This window comes from Phaethon lepturus, unplaced genomic scaffold (genome assembly GCF_000687285.1).
Source record: "Phaethon lepturus isolate BGI_N335 unplaced genomic scaffold, ASM68728v1 scaffold14504, whole genome shotgun sequence".
Taxonomy (NCBI): Eukaryota; Metazoa; Chordata; class Aves; order Phaethontiformes; family Phaethontidae; genus Phaethon; species Phaethon lepturus.
In genome coordinates this window covers 1-17,327 of record NW_010534116.1, presented here as the reverse complement: position 1 = coordinate 17,327, position 17,327 = coordinate 1, and the positions used below count along the sequence as shown (strand labels likewise).

At 38.6% G+C, this 17,327-nt stretch overlaps 1 protein-coding gene across 1 annotated transcript; it reads right to left on the bottom strand.

Moving 5' to 3' along the window:
- Positions 1 to 11,135: 11,135 nt before the first annotated feature.
- On the bottom strand, positions 11,136 to 14,986 carry CBR4 (carbonyl reductase 4). Its single transcript, XM_010285440.1, has 5 exons — positions 14,845 to 14,986; positions 14,181 to 14,301; positions 13,562 to 13,698; positions 12,840 to 12,974; positions 11,136 to 11,493 (listed from the first exon to the last, which is right to left on the bottom strand). Exons 1-5 carry the CDS (start codon positions 14,984 to 14,986, stop codon positions 11,315 to 11,317), a joined length of 714 nt encoding a protein of 237 aa, XP_010283742.1. The 3' UTR covers positions 11,136 to 11,314.
- Positions 14,987 to 17,327: the final 2,341 nt, after the last annotated feature.

Genomic DNA, 17,327 nt, shown 5'->3' with positions numbered 1-17,327 from the left:
TAATAAACGTTAGCACATAAGGTAGTACTGTTCTGGTGCAGGATATGACCGGTCATGGGGATCGTTAATCTAGATTAACGTCATAGTCTGTCATCTGGGAATAATCTGATTCTATTCTAGAAGAAGTATGTCATATCATTTGCCAAAATTTTTCTCGACTGTGACATGCTAATTTACTTTTTTGTTTAGCTTCACTAGCATTACTTTGCCACCTTTTCTTTGTATTTATAAAAAAAATGTATTATCATTACTTTGGATTGTTGTGCTGATATAATGTGGGTTTAACATCAATAAATATTACACAAATAGAAAGTTTTTCATCTGGTAAAGACTACTAACTGCTTCAGTACAAGCATGCAAGTGTAAGATTTAGAAATTTTATATATTACAAATACAGAGGACATGAAGGCTATATGCAGCATCTAAAACTTACTTGAAATTATCAGACTGTTCTGCTTGTGGCCTGGAATCATGTTTAAACAGAACAGAGGAATGGGACCTATACATTCTGAGGCACTTTTGCTGAATAGAAGTACTTGAAGGGGCTTTTTTTAACAGGTTAGCAAATATGTAGGTCTATTTTGTGTGTCTAGTAATTGCAATATGACATCACTTACAACTGTTTCTAAGTAAAGGGCATGGTCTAAGCGATGTTAAATTCGTTTAGGAACAGGAGGCAATATCAAAATTAAGAAAATAAAATGTTAACGACTTACGTGGAAAACCCTGAATGTTAACTAGCTTCTCCTTCTTTCCTTTCTGTGCAAAGATAGCAGATGCAAGATGGTAATTTTTTTTCTTTTAGGTTTACATTTCAAGCATTGGTCATTACAAACAGAATTATCTCAACAATTAAGCAGGTACTGGCATTAATGGTGATACTGCAACCGAAGTCAATGGAGTTCTGTCTGCCTACAGTAAATTTGTCTTTGGCTTTGAGACTGGGACTGCTCTTGTAAGCTGGTTTACAATGAGGTCATCATCGCTTTTTGCCTCTGTATGTACGTACAGACACACAAGTAGTAAATCACATCTCTAAGCAGCGAAGTTGTTTTCATGAAAACATTCAGCTGTGCTGTTACTTAGATACTGGGAGTGTTTGCATAATGTGGCACAATAAAACACAAAGGTTCCAAGCCAAAAATCTGAAATTGCTGGAAGCCTCGAAGTAACTTTCAGAATTTTAATCTCCCCTCATCCCCCAAACTCCAAAGATAGATAGTATGACCTGAAAACATACTTGTATCATTTCATAGGACTGAAAAAAGAAGTCCTAACTTTTTGCAAGACATCAGGTTTAGCTATGGGAATTCCTCCAATTACTGAGGAAGCTGATCAGTCCGAGTTTATTCAAAGCAACCGGAGACTCAATGCAACTGCATTCAGGAGGAGGACCGAAGCTTCTGCGAGGAGCACCGGCAGCGAGGTGCAATATTCCACACGCATGGCGCTTTTCCAGCTAGTGGCATACCTGCACACACAATGCCTTTATCCTGCAGCTTCACCGCAGCAACAACTAGCCAACACATACAATTTTTTCCCATCCCAGCCAAGTGGGATTCAAAATCCAACTATAGTCCAGTTTGAAACCCTAGCTCATTGTTTCTTTGTGCATGACCGCTTTCAAAGACCATTTTAATTCACGTAGTTTGTATGCTAATAAATAAGTGCCTTCGTTCCCCACATATGGACAATTCCATCCTTATCTCTGCAAGCAGCCCAACGGATTTAAGATGTAAGTACATACTTCATGAGATCATACTATCCATCGTGTCATGCTGTTGAGGGGATCAGCCGCATGCTCTGGCTGTACAGCCCAGCTGACAGACCCATACCATGTAGTACAGATGGAGTAATGCATGGACTGGCAACGCCTGTTCAGATGATGCATGTTGACAATGGACCTGTGTCGCTGCCTCACGATTCAGCTATATGTATAACGGGTAGAATTTACTGACATTTAGCTCCTTCTCCTGAACTGCCTAGAAGAAAAAGCCCTGCCCCTGCACAGTTCTTCTGTCTGAACAAAACCAGGAGGACATAAGTTTCATCAGGCAGATGAAAACACAGCTCCTGCCCCAAGAAACTGACAGTGTGTTCCAGACAGCACATGGTATTCTTTAATGCATCTTAAAGTTTGTGGCTGTAATTCAGAATTAAGCCACAATTTGCATCCTTTTACAAAAGTGATTAATAACTAAAATAATCTCATACTGCACTAAATCTCCAATAAAAATGTCAATGCTTGGAACACAACGCTCAACTCATGCCTAGAGCAAAAAAGGCAGATCACAGGCAACGTTACCTGTGCAGCAATGACCTCCGCAGCGATACACGGAAAGATGAATGAATTTCACTCCAACACCGCCAGGAAGGAGAAATTTTTTGCTTTATGAAACAACTGCAGTGCAACAGGTAAACCCTGGGGAAGGGCCAAGTCTTGCAACTTGCTGTCACTTCCTATCATGCCCAGAGCAAAAAAGGCAGATCACAGGCAACGTTACCTGTGCAGCAATGACCTCCGCAGCGATACACGGAAAGATGAATGAATTTCACTCCAACACCGCCAGGAAGGAGAAATTTTTTGCTTTTATAAAACAACTGCAGTGCAACAGGTAAACCTTGGGGAAGGGCCAAGTCTTGCAACTTGCTGTCACTTCCTAGTTCTATAGCAGCACAAACACTCCAGAAACAGCTGCAAAACAAGAAAGGAGAAAAAAAATAACAGCACACAGCCACTACTCAGAACGATTACATCATTCACGGCAGGAGCTCTACAGATCTCATCTCACTGACTGGATTAGGGGTGGGGCTTTTTGCCTGAAACTGTCCTGTTAAACACACAACCAAACATATTGTCAAGCGTTTTTTGGCCGACTCTTGGCCCAGACATCACAGAGCATTTCTAGGCAGAACTGAGGGTACAAAACCACACTGCCAAGGACAGGACCTTTCCAAGCTACTGCAAAAGGTGTTGAAAACACCTCGTAAGATAAGGCTCCCCATACAACAGGCAACACACCTCTACTCTACTGCAGATTAAGGACTAGTGGATTTTGGAGATGGCTTCTGCCTGCAGCGTTTGTCTGAGCAACTGCTGGAGTCATTTGTAGGACAGGGCCCGTCTAAAAGAAAACCTGTTTTGCTACGTTATTCTACAGTATGCTGCACATTTCTGCTGCTTATTAACATACTAACTCGCATCCTCCTTCAATATTTCAGAATCAGATTCACTGAACATCTTTGTAATATACTGTTAATCTACAATAGGAGTTTTATCTTTCTTAAAGTCTCTATTAACTTCAGCTGTACAGTCTCTGATCATTTACTAATTCATGTTTAATTCATGTATAATAAACAAAAAACTAAAATAAAACGTAATTCTTCTATCAGCACAACTGCTAGTAAGTCCAAAGGTCTGGAACTGTACATGAATGATGTCATTTCAGGTGTGGAACAGCAGCAGCTTTCAAGAATTTCAGTTTGTAAGTTCCAGATCCACTTTCCACTAGGGGAAAAAAGTGTCATTACATAATGTAGATTTCCAAATCTAAAATAGGCTGTTAGTTGTTTCCCTCAAAGTCCTGTATAAGAAAAGTAGAACACAATTAAAAACCTTAAGAGAAGAATGAAGTAATTTTAAATTATTATTAAGCTTTTTCTGAGCAGCAAACCCACTAAACGACTATCTTCATAAAAGCAGAACCAAATTTTCATTTGTGATTATTAGTACTTTCTTGCAACATATAAAAATGGGTGCAAGAAAAGGCAAAGCTTCGGCTAGTAATTGTCATTCTAAAAAAATGAATTTTGAGTCAGCCTATACATCCTAAAAGCAGCGACAGAGTGTCACAGTGTTTCCAAGCACTAATTCCAAGGACTCGGACATGCGTGATCTGTCTGGGCAAGTAGCATCCAAGTCTAAGGTGACACAAAAAGACCACAGCACCTTAAGCAGGGGAGGAAAAATGTTGACAATCAGCACGTGGCCACTGCCCTCGCTTCAGAGTTCAGATTTGTCCTGGCTGCTTTTGGCAGAGGTTGCGTCAGAATTCAGGACTGCACTCCCAGCAAGTGTGGCTGAGCTTAGCATGGAAGTCAGAGGAAGCTGACATAGCACAGCATGAACCAGCCGTTAGTAGAGAAGAAATACAGTTCCTAATTACAAAGGATAATGCAGCAACGGGAGCTGAAATGAGTTGTCCTTTTTAGAGGCAAAACTAAGTTTATTACCTTGGCAGTGCAAGTAGCTCTTCATGGACAGCTTCAGCTGAATACGTCTGAATAAATAATTTCTTATGAACAAAACTCACCTCACACATCAATAATCTAGCATATTTGGTTCTCCCCCAAATGAAAAGACATCACTTCAATTAATCAATGAGAGATACAGGCACATGATAAGCATTACTGGCAGCTAGATAATACAGCATGAGGAAGACAGGCATCATGGTGCTGAGAGAAACAAAGATTTTGCAGAAAACCTAGTAAACAGCTTTGCAAAACTGGGTAGTCAATTAACCTCGCTAATGTAATGTTTACAGATCAACTGAATACGGCTTCACTGCACAGCAGAAAGCATAATTAGCACGACCTCCACTCTGGTGCCCTGAAAATTATGGTGAACTATAAAACTACAGGTGCTCTCCATTCTATATGCCTTCCAACAACAGAGCTACCAGAACCTGCAGAGAACGGATGCAATTCCAGTCTACTGCTGGCAGAGCTGTCTCACCATCAAAAATCATATATGCACGCTCAATAGCATCTACACAAAACACATGCAATGACTATCCTGTTTCTTTTCCCTAGGGTTACAGGAAGTTTTCAGTAAAAATCTACCAACTACCTGAAAAAATAGGAGAAAAAGTCTGACTGACAGCAGCAGGAAGTAAAATTGTAACTTATAGCTTTTAACAGGTCTTCAGCATACGGGTGGAGATCTGTTTACACTACAGCCTCCAACACACAGCTACAACATGTACTGTTAGTGCACTTAGCATTAGAAGTACAGAGCTGGGAGATCCGCAAATTAGAATTCACAAAACATCAAACTGCTTCACTAACATGCTCCAGCAATACCATACAACCAGGCTGCACTTATGCCTAAACGAACTGTTCAGAATAAGGCAGCAATTCAAACCCATCAACACGCTACGAATGCAATGCCACCGCAGCAATGCCAGCCAGCAGCCTGGGAAAGGGTGAGCGAAATCCCCGCTGCTCTATTTGCTCAGACGGTGTCAGCTCCATGGCACCTACCCCCCACGCTCCTGCTGACAATTACCCCAAGGTGGGTATAATGATACCACGGAAGATTTGGTGGGTTTTACTTGTATGTTGTCTCAACACGTTTGACATCATCATAGCCAAACTGGCAATTTGTTACCAGGTCTCCAAGTAGCATAAGCAACTTTAGTTTTAACAACTACTACAGAAAGATTCATTTTTATTTCAGAATTTAAGACTGTAACGGTGAAATACATGAAGGGAAAAAAGGAGAAAAAAAACCCCAGTAGAATTGGATCTGATGTATTTTAAAGAGAGTGAAAAAAACCTGATTGTAGGTTTCAATGTTGTATTTTGTTCTATGAGATGAGCAAAAAAAAAAATCCCACATCTTAACAGATGTGAGCTGTGAACACAAAAAATAAAAGCATAAAGTACTGGAACTCTTGTGGTCAGCCATGGCCATCTAAAGATGCCTGGCAAGGTACAGGTAACACCTGTTACTAACTCAGTAGAGGCATCTACAGCAAAAATGAGCCTTCAGCACATGGTCGGAAACTGAACAGAACATGTGGGTGAAAATAAAATGTAATCCTCAGCAGAGTTCTTAAAGAGCCAATGCTCTTTAAAGACTTCTCTCCACTACTACCTTTGCCCTGTCTTTTCAAACACTGCCTGATTACCTGAATTAAGTGGGTGTACCTGGTCTTTGGTTTGGTTTTCATTAGCTTTACTTTAACGAACTACACTATGCTTTTAAAAAAAATATTAGAAAAGTCATGTAATTGCAACAGGCAATCCACATTTCAGTTTCATGCAATACAGCCTCTCACACTATGCCACACATCAAAGGAGGAAAATTTGTCTAGCAGCAATAGATAATCATTACAATGTATGTTTTAACTGTATATGATAATGTAACAAAGAGGTTTCGAAGGCTGGGATTTAGTATCCACTTTCTATCCCAATTTCACTGAACTCAATATTGAAATCCTTTCCATCTTTAAAAATCATGCATACGTCCCCAAATAGCTCAGGATACATGGATTTGGATTTTTAAAAAATTGGTGACAGCCACTCCAGCTGTCAACTATCTATGTGGGCAACTCCACTTTCCTAAAACTACACAGATACACTAACCAAATACTACTGACATCATTACAATGCCTTAGGACAGACTGCCCTCATGAGGCCAAACTAAAATCTCTTCATGGGATACCACACACTAACTGGGGACGCTTTACACACATCTGTTACCGTAAAAGAAAGTCTGCAAAAGCTGTTCCTCGTGACTACGTACAGCTGCAATATTAAAAAAAACCTCACTGACATTTTGTGTGACCTGCTAGAAACTTCTACTAATGATAATCAATTGCAACATATGCCTCCAAAGTAGGAAAAGACAGATATAGTGAGTTCACTCCAGCAAGTTCTAAGTTACAAACACATTTCTTAACAGATAAGCAGAGGTAAGGCACCAATGGTACTTAACAAAAGATTATAGGAGAGTTTTAAGCACTATAGCAGATGAAGAAACTTCAGATGAATAAAAAGCACATGCTCTCACTTCCACTAGGAATGGAATCACAGAAACTTTATACGTCTAATAAAAGAGTGGACTTAGGTTCTCAAAATTCAATTGAGAAATCATGGTCAGTAAAGCACATGGTCTTACTCAGGAACACCCCCATGCAAAAAAAGGCAAAACATATCTATATCTATCTATCTATACCTCAGCATAAATGTTATCAGCACAGGCTGTAAAACCTGAACGCCTGTTTTTAATCAAGGACAGTGACATAACGGGCATACCAGAAATATGATAGAAGCAAGACAAATAAGCAAGACACTGATAGAAAATATATAGGAAAGTCACCAAACTAGATACCAATATATTAACTCATCAAATCAAATATGGATTTAATTTCCAGGCCTAATAAGGTAAACTTTATTGTTAGACAATATTATTACCAACACAATTAAGATGATGGGAGTAGCTATGACATGCAAGGACTACAAGGCCAGCAATGTAACTGTAATGAAAGATGGCAATTATCAGCAGGCTGGGTAAGTGTCACACTGAAGATGTCAAGACGACTTTTTTTTAAATTTTTTTTTTTTTTTGTCATGCAACCAATCAGAGCCCCCCAACTCTGGCTGCGGTCCCTGGGAGCACACGAGACCTGAGTCAAAATGCTATTTTCAAAGACTGGCTTTGTGATGGTAACTTTTATTTCTGTGAGAATACTGACAGACAACAGTCCACTACTGCAGAGTTCCATAAAAAAGGAGCAACATAAAATAAGGAAATATGCTAAAATGAAAGAAAAAAGACAAGTAAAAAAAATTAAGATGCAATGCTTGAGGACACCACTAAGGTCGTATACATGGAACTTCAGTATGATGATTTTAAATACATAGGCCAAATTAAAACTTTTTTTGTGGGGAGGGAGAAGCTGGCATGGATTAAAAGCTACTAGAATTTAAAAGTCAACCTTTGTAAAACCAGCAGTCTACCTTTAGCAGGCAAACAGAATCTGTCACTGAATGTTAAATTTACAGACAGATCAGAATGTAGAGGAACAATTTACAGAAGTGCATACAAACTGAACACTACCCTAGGAACAGGAACCGTGCCTGAGTAAGACAAACACGTGATCAAAATAAAAAGCTGGCAAAAGCAACAGCAGGCTTTTGGGAGTTTTGTGGGTAGAAGAATCACTTGGTTTTTAAGAAGACATTCCAGGGGGATCCAGGGAACTACAGACAAATTATATTTTTCTGTCCCTAGCAAATTGCCAGAAATTGTACTGAAGCCATGAAAAAAACTGGATAAACCTACTGAAGAAAGTCAGAGTTGCTTTTGCAAAGGAAATTCATGTTTGATAAACATTTTAGAGTTCTCCCAAAGACTAAAAAGAGATGAGAGTAGGGACATCTAATACAGCATGCTTGAAATTCTAAAAGGCATCTGACACGTTCCTTTGCCAAAAACCATTAAAGATACTGTGCTGCCAAGAGAAGTTGTCATATCAGTATATTGGTTAAAGATAGAAGAGAAAGGCTGTGAATCATCAGTCGTTCTTTCCTAAGGACATGCATCACCAACAGAACGCCACAGGCACCTCTGTTGGGGCTAGCAAAGTACAACCTACTCCTAAGGGTTCTGAGACAGCAATTTCTGAAGCCCACAGTATATTCCAGTAGCACTAAGCTACTCAAAGTAATAAAAGGATAAAGGAATTAAAACAGAAAAATGCAGAACAATTTCACAGAGGAAATAGGTTTTTAAAATCAGCAGACTAAATTCACTGTAGATAAATGAGAACAATTCACAGTGGGGAAAATACAAAAAAATCAGACCTAAAAATATATATAATGAAATGGACTCCAAGTTGACCATGAATTATTCAGGACTGAGTTATTGTTCTTCTACAGCTTCTGAAAACATAAGTGTAAAGGTTAGGAAAATGAAAAACAATTAGGCATTATTTTGGAAGCAATACAAAGCAAAACACAAAATATCCCATTTTTTTTAAGATAAATTCACAGTGAATACTGTGAGCAGTTCCACCTGCTCCTCCCTCCTTGAGAAACTGGAAAAGTAAAAAGCACCCAAAAGATGATGTAAGGTACAAAAGAGCTTTCCAGCAATATGCAACTGAAATAAATATGACTCTCTGGTTTGTAACAGAAACGACTGGGGCAGGCAGGATACAATAGAGGTCTACAAGTTCAAGAGTGATGCCGAGAGAGCACAAGAGGGTTGTTATAATGTCTCATTAAATGTAAGAACCCGGAGGCCTAACCAGAGCCATCAAATGGCGGATTCAAACATACCAATCACAAATTGCTGGAGGTACAAGAGTCTTCTAAGGAGACATCACCACACACTTGATCTGTTCCCCAACCTATGCATCCACTGCTTCCACTGCCTGAGACATCACACCAGGCCAGGTAGAACCCTAGTCTGTCAAACAGATATTACTTCTTAGAGTAGGTGTACACAGTAAATGCTGAAAATGATTACTGTTTTTAACTAGTTTTCAGTTCTAATTTACCAGTTTGAAGAAATGGGAGAAAAAGGCCTTTTAAAAATATTACTTCAAGGCTACCAACACTTCAGTCTAGTCCTATAGCAACAGCAGTAATAAAACCGTATTGCAACATTTTAAAAAAATTACTTAGCAACATACTGAGATCCTTCTGAGAGTGTTATTCCAAGTTTTAATCACAACTATAAACTAAAAATGCCATTGCTAATAATTTATTTAACAGTTCCCTTACCCCAAAAACAAGGGATAATAAAAATTAGGGTCAGAACTCATGAAGAGAAATTGTTAGTCTCTTAATTTTGGCTTCTGGTCAAGATATGTCACACAGGCTTTCCCTGTAAAATACTAAGGACAGGTACAGGCAGCAGCCAAGTTACTGACATACTACTTCTTGACTAGTAAAAATGGGAGTACCAGCTGTCCCTCCTCACCTTCAGTGCCCTCGGAAAAAATTCATCTATTCTCTGGCCAGTTCCTCCTACCAAAGAGAAACAAAACTGGCAATTATATTTTTTGGTGCAAAGACACATATGGCATGTAACTTTTCACAGCAAACACCACCAGCTCTCTACAAAGAGGTAACAGTAAGATAAGGACTCCTGAAAGGACTACCTTTAGCAGTATTTTATATTTCAAAGTGAGGAACACAACCAACTGTAAATCCCCTTGAATATACAACCATTCCTTGTATTATTTCTCAATACATACCTGCGAGAAGCTTGAACATGCACTGTTCTCTGGCACAAAGACAGAATTTCTCAGCTGCACAAATGAAGAAAATCTCAGACTTTGAAGACTTTAAGTTATCATCAGTGAGATCTCTTCTTTCTATACTTTGGTCTGCGCCAAGACGGGAAGTAATTTCAAAAGCTGAATCAACATCTGGATCATGATGCAATGAACACTGGAGCTAAGAAGTGAAGGTCCTAAACCACATTCATAGTTTTCTTCAGAGGTGATAAAAACATCAATTACCAAAAATTACTTGATCTCAATGGAAAAGCCTGAGGTCAAATTTTTGGTAATTTTTCAGCAAGAGAGGAACACTCAGGATCATTTACAGCCGCATAATTACCCTGCTTCAAAAGCTTCTTTGAATAAAATAAATGGCTATTTTATTGACTATACATACATATTGAAGAGCATCAACATAACATAGTTGAACTGAGCATTCAAGAAGACACAGAGTAGAACACCTTGCCTTCACACTCTGGAAGTGATAGGTGTTTTCTAAACAGCTACTGAGTCAGTGAAAAGTCTTTTATGCGGCAAGTTCTGCAACTGTGCTATTCACCAGTGTTATGTGCAGCTCACACTCGGAATATTACAGAACTAGCAACTCAAACAACCAATCAACAGCCCTTCAATATATCCACACAAGCGCTTCTGAATTAAACGGGTGCTGTACATACACTCAAGAATGGAACTGAGCAGGTTTTGTCTTTGTAAAAACACATTACACGTAATTAAGTCTCCTAAAGGCAATTCAGGTATGCTGAAGATCTAGAAGCTCCTAGCTTTGTAGTGTTAGCTACAAACAAACAAAAACCAAAGGAAACTTCTTGCCCCTTTGTAGGGACTAAACGATAAGAATTAAAAATTACATAGTTTGCAATCTCCACCCTACATGAGAAACTTGACGCAATCATACCTGTCAACCAATAAACATGCCTCTGCACTTTATTAGCCTTTGTGTAACATGATAATTCTCTATCCCAAATTGGAAAACATGACTTTATAAAAATATAGTGCCTTGGAAATGTATCAGCATATTATTTAAAACTATCACCATACCAAAACCAGATCTTTTAAAAATTGTTACATACACAGACTTCATAATACTGAATGGACTCTTTCAGGTAGCTAAACATACATGCTGGACTTTACCACTGCTGACTTTCTCCTCTAAATAATATCAAGTCAATTACATATATCAATCTTCAACTAATTTCCATCCGCCTCCCTTTTTTTAGTATATATTTATATATTGCCATCATGACATTTAAGTAGGTACTTATGCAAGGTAGTATTTAAGTCAGAAGCTGCAAGCCTCCATCTACAACAAGAGTACTCCCTGTAATGTAAGGGGACTCTAGAAGAAAGACAACAGCATGTGCAACTTCATGAGGCTCTCCAAATCTTCCAAGAAGAATTGCTTTCTTCAGCTGATCTTCTTCCAAATGAGCAGTCATCTCTGTGTGAATAAAGCCTACGAGAGGAGAGATATTTGAAGAGTTACCTAAACTTCAACTAAATTTCTCTAGCGGGTTTTCCCTGGAATCCTCCACAGTACAATCTACTACCAGGATTCAGCACCAGCTACCATTCTTCAAAGCCTCAGAACTCAGTCCGCATCATTTTATGGCCAAGACAAATTTTTTATCTAGACAATAAAATGTCTTCCAGTTTTGGAAGCACTGATGTAATAATCAGAATGCAGAGATCTATAGAAGTCCATTAAAAAAAAAAGTAACTAAAATTGGTTCTCAAACCCATATTAGTATCACTTTTCTGAAAGACAAAATGCAGTCATTTCACCAAAACGTTCTCAATAAAAACTTGAGTATGAAATCTCTGGCAAGAAGCCCCTACAGCCTGCAAGTGTTTCCGTGTATTTTAGAACTTATGACAGCACTTGCATAGTTGCTAATATAGCACTCATTTGAAGACTCTTTCTTGACATTTTTGAAGGACAACTCTTTACAATTTTCGGTTATCTGAGATTCAGTTTTCCCACCGCTGCACTTCACATAAGCTGCAGCTTCATCAAGAGCTGACCTTATCTTACTTTCTAGCTTCCACCAAGACGGGAGAGTTGCCATTTTGATTTCCACTGCACAACTCTGCCCCTTTATGATGGCTCTGAACCATTCAGTGAGCTGCTCAACTCACTAAAGAATAAAAAGTACTTTTCTTGCCTAGTTCACAAGCTGAACTGGTTCATATAAAGGTCTGAAAGGCATTGGAGCTAGCACAAGGTGAGCAGCAGAGTACACAGCTATAAGTGGAAAAGTCAGAAAAGGCAGAAGGATTTTTCCTTAAGGGCGGTGGCTTGCTTGGACTAGCTGGTCTTGTGAAATGACAGCCTTGTCCTCACAGAACTTTTTTTCCAGATTCTCTCCTTTTACCAGAGGGATAGACAAGGATGCTTTCAGGCCAGCTTCTCATGGTCTTTCATGTTTCTCTGATAACAAATAAACATTCTCTAGCAGGAGATGAGGGTATCTGACTGTATGTAATTTTAATCCCTCCATCTGCAAGGACAGCAGGTTTTGAAGGAGGAACAAAGGAAAAAAAAAAGGATACATTTATTATGTAACAATAGATAGTGGAACAGGTAGACACACTCTTCCAAATTTCTCAGTGATCCCTTAAAAAGACTGAGGGTTTTGTAACTTTAAACTGAAAAAAGAGATTAAAAACATTTACTTACAAAAGTTGAAGAAAAGAACAGTAATTTGTCTTAAGTTACTTTCAGAGTACAGCAAATATCCAGCAGGCCACATGATTGTGTATTGCAACAGTCAAGGATGTAGGAACTTCCCAAAAACTAACCTGGAGCAACCACGTTGACTCGAATTTGCTTTTTTGCTACTTCTTTAGCAAGAGAGCGTGAAAATCCAACTAATCCTGCTTTGGTAGCACTGTATACACTTTGACCAGAGTTGCCTTTAAGTCCTACAATACTTCCTAAAATAAAGAAACATCGAAGAGAAGAAGATTAAATAACTAATTTGAAACCTTGTACTAGCTTTATCATTTTAGTTTTAAATTTGGAATGGAAAATGAGATTACAAGAAAAGAAATTATAGCCTACTGCTGGGATAAGCAAATCCTTCAATTACCCTTGATTTTTGTGGAATTCATGTAGCTATGTCGACCAAAAGGCACCAGGAGAGTAAAATGAAGAGCTTTCTAAAAAAATACCCTTACAAAGAAAAATAAAAAAGAAACCAACTGTACCTATTTGATTCTTAGTTAATAATTAGCAGCTGGTAGCTTTAGCTACTGAAAGAGCTGATAAAGAATGATAAAATTCATTATTCAATAGAATATAAACTCTGAGGTGTTTATTACTGAAACAAGCTGGTTTTACCTTTAGAAGTTGCTGAAATTACACAAAAGAATAAGCATTCATAAAGCAATGCTAAATACAGAATGCCTAAATACAAAGAAAATAGTCAATTGCATCAAGCAACTTTTCAACACGTTACACCCACTAAACCTTTCTAGAAAACTATTAAGTCGAATTCCACCGGATCAGGCAAGCAACTTACCGATATTGACAATAGCACCTCCCTGTTGTTGAATCATGCTTTTTACAGCAGCTTTGCATGTCAACATTGTCCCCAAAAGGTTAGTGTGAATCTGGGATACCATATCTTCAGTCTTGGTTCTCAGTAACAAGCCATCCCTGACAAACAGACCAAAAAACCCTAAAGAACTCACTGAAGAATCCCAATAATCACATTTACTCATAATAAAATGAGACTGATGAATGGAATATTAATGGGGATTTATATGGTTCTATACGTTCTAGCATTCAAAATTATGACATTGCAAGGATGACATCTAGCAAGAAAAAAGTTAGCTAGTCTTCTGGCAACAAAGCATCCTTTGCAGAGAGGTATCAAATATTGATTTGGACCATTCTGGGGGAAGAAGTGGAAGAAAGAGGAGTAGAGGGGTAACTCATAAACTCAGAACGCAGAAACTACACGAAAGCCTTATCACCTGTCAGAATTTTACCTTCATCAGGAGCAAAGTAGTGAGCACTTAATATTGTTTTCAGATGTACTCATTAGTGATATTCTTACTAAATGCAAAGGCTCCTAGCACTTTACATGAAGATGCTGTCATCTAGAACAACATATAATCTTGTAATTAATAACTAACCTGTTGATCCCGGCTGCATTAACCAAGTAGTTAATAGGACCTAAACTCCTCTGCATCTCCTCAAAGGTATTTTGGACTTCTTGTTCACTGGACACATCACAGCTAAGTGCCAGATGTCCTGCTGTATTGAAATAAAGACACATGGTAATAATAGTAAAAGATGGTATGCCATTCATAAACCTTCTTCAGAATTTATCAAGTCAATTGCTAAAACAGATGTTGAACTAGTTGTAACTTGAGGAACCCATTTAATCTCTAGAGAGTTAAATAAAGACAATTTTTGAGTATTGCATTGATTAGTTATATGACAATTTCTTGGTTTATATTTTGGTCTTTTGAAATCAGAAGTTCAACATGAGCAGACTGGTCTCAGTTCTGGCTTGGTCAGGAGCCAAGGATGACTCAGTTCATACCACTTCCCTGTTGTGACCTTGAACAATTCCTTTCATCTTACCTATTCCATCCTCAAGATATGAATTGTAACATACTTAACTTCCCCAAAGAATATTGTGAAAAGCAAACTGTACCAATACAGCTTTTCTTTCAAATTTCTCAGTCATTACTTCCACTTTCATCCAGTTAAACAATGAGGTTTACTTAATGACTTCTACAAGTTACCTAAGCATCGGACAATAAAGAAAGTATTGCAAAGCAGTATACATACCACCAAGATTACGTGCAGTGGTTTGGGCTACTTCCAGATTTCTAGCAATAATCGCCAGGCGGCAGCCTTTCTGTGCCAGTAATTCTGCAACAGCTTTTCCTATTCCTCGGGATCCTCCAAAAATGGCGCAAACCTTGCCCATCTTCAAAAATAGTTCACAAATTGCAAATAAAGTGTGAATTCCAGGTCCAATATAGCAGAGAATAACCACTGTTCTCCTCAACATCAGGGTCCTTACTAGTCTGTAGCATTTTGTAATATTGGATTATAGAATTAGTGATTTATTAATTTTTTATTCACCAAAAAATAAATACCTGAACTAAATCAGACACCACTTCTACAAATGCAAGTAAATTCTTAATGATTTCTGAACTAGTAAAAAAATTGTGCATGTAATCTAGCATTTCAATACTACTGGTATGATAACTCCTATTCAGTTAGTTAAAAACGTGATTTCTATATCTAAAGGCCATAATGTATCATTCAGCTGTTTATTCAAAGCCAACACAGTAGTTGTGATTATATTGTCCTTGCAAGCAGCGTTCTAAAGTAATTTAGCCTCAAGGTCTCCCTCCATCCTAAGTATCTGTGTCGGATGTCCACATTTGCAAACGCTACTGAGCATAATTCGATACTTTTGTATTTACACTAGCTTAATACTAAGTTGCACTATATAATACTATGTTTTACCACTAATCTTAGGGGTTTTTGTTTCTGCTTTTGAAGAAAAAAAGGCTTTTTGAAATGTGAAATGATTCTGAAGTAGCTAGCTTAAATGTTTTGGAAGGAGTGTAAGAAGAAAGTACTTCTGCAGAATGATCTTTTATTCCGCAACCTCTAGAAACCAATCAGCTGTTTTGGGATTCACTGAGGAGCCAGAGGCAGAATCCAAGCAATAGTAATGAACCTCTTTTCCATATGTTTGAATATATCCTTTTTGAACCCAATTATACTTTGTCTCCATAACATCCTGAGGCAAGGAGTTTCATTATTTGTGGAGAATTACTTCCTTTTGTTTTCAATTTGCTTTCTGATTAGATAATACTATGCATCTCCCCTCATATCTTCGCCTCACTGTTCCTAACTTCAGAAGCTACTTTTCGGTATTTTACCCTCCCCCTGTATCCTCTTTCAGGTCCATTAGTTACTCTTATACATATGGAAGCCATCCCATACCCAACTAAAGGCTGTTCAAGCTCTCGATCCTGACACTCTGCCCTTTGCCATACTTAGGTCTATTATACCCTGTTTGATGTCCGATAACCAGAAGAGCACACGGTGTTAAGCATACAAGGACGCCATCAACTCATGCGATGGCATAATGATTTTGATCTTCTGTGACAGGGCCTGAAAGAGCAGCTGGTCCTTTTCTGTAACAGAAAGGAAGCACAAGTGCTTGAAATCAACCCATGTGACTGCTTCCACCAGCAAGTTTGAATTGCCTTCCTAAAGGAACAGCATTAAATACTTGCGTCTCAGGTGGCAGCCCTTTTGAAAGAACGTGTAGGAAAAGATGTCCTGCATAAAGACAATTCCTTAGAGATAAAAACAGGCACTGCTGCCTCACCGGAAAGACTAATCTTTTGGGTAGTCTTCATTAGGTAGCTAGACTGCAAGAGATGAATCAAGAGAATCCTAGTAACTACAGCTCTTACTGCCTTAGCAGACTAAAGGCACAACCAATCAACCAACCCATGTTGTGATGACAGATTTTGTTGTTAGAAACAAAGTCTCAGTCTGCCTTCTCCATGACTGATCTTTTCTTTAACAGAATTATCCGCAAACACTCTTGGAAGTTCTTGCCTACTTGTTGCAGCAATATTGCACTAGGATTTTTTCCTCCATTTCCTCCTCCTCCGTATTTTATTCTTACCAGCATTGAACATACTTCCTCTCTTATTTTTTTTTAAGATGGAATAACATAGAAGAGATCTCTAGAAACCATCTTGTCTAACTCCACCACCCCTAAGAAATGTCAAGTGAACCATCTTATACGGTTTATAAATGCTGTCAGACCTATATGTATTTTCTAAATAATGCTGAACTTGCTTAGCTACACAAGACCTGAGAAGCTGCCTGTGGAGAGAGAACTTCTTTAAAACGTATCATTCTGCCCTTCCTGCTCTCTATGAGAAAGGAAAAAAACTTAGCGATTCTACCACCCTCACAAAGAACAGTGAAAGTCCCTTGTGCATTCACCAGGTGTTTACAGGGGACAGGCAAGGCCTACGTCCAGCACAGCAATATACAATTTGTGGTTTAGTACAAAAAAAACATACGGATTCTTTGGAGCTGTGACTCGGGTGAAAAAACCCCTGCAGTAGTAAGAATAACGCTACAGTCCCTGCTCAAACACGGGCACCGGGAAAAACAAGTATCTTTTGAGCAGCAGGCTCGCCACAGAGCACACACGAGCAACTGTACCACCTTTGCCCCCTACAGCCCTTCTCTCAGAACTAACTACTTAACCCGTGACCACCGCC

Coding starts and splice junctions, on each gene's coding strand:
- CBR4 (XM_010285440.1), bottom strand. CDS start 14,986: ATGGGCAAGGTTTGCGCCATTTTTGGAGGATCCCGAGGAATAGGAAAA. Junction 12,975..13,561: donor AGGTGCTATTGTCAATATCG/GTAAGTTGCTTG, acceptor TCTTTATTTTAG/GAAGTATTGTAGGACTTAAA. Junction 11,494..12,839: donor AGTCAACGTGGTTGCTCCAG/GTTAGTTTTTGG, acceptor CTCCTCTCGTAG/GCTTTATTCACACAGAGATG.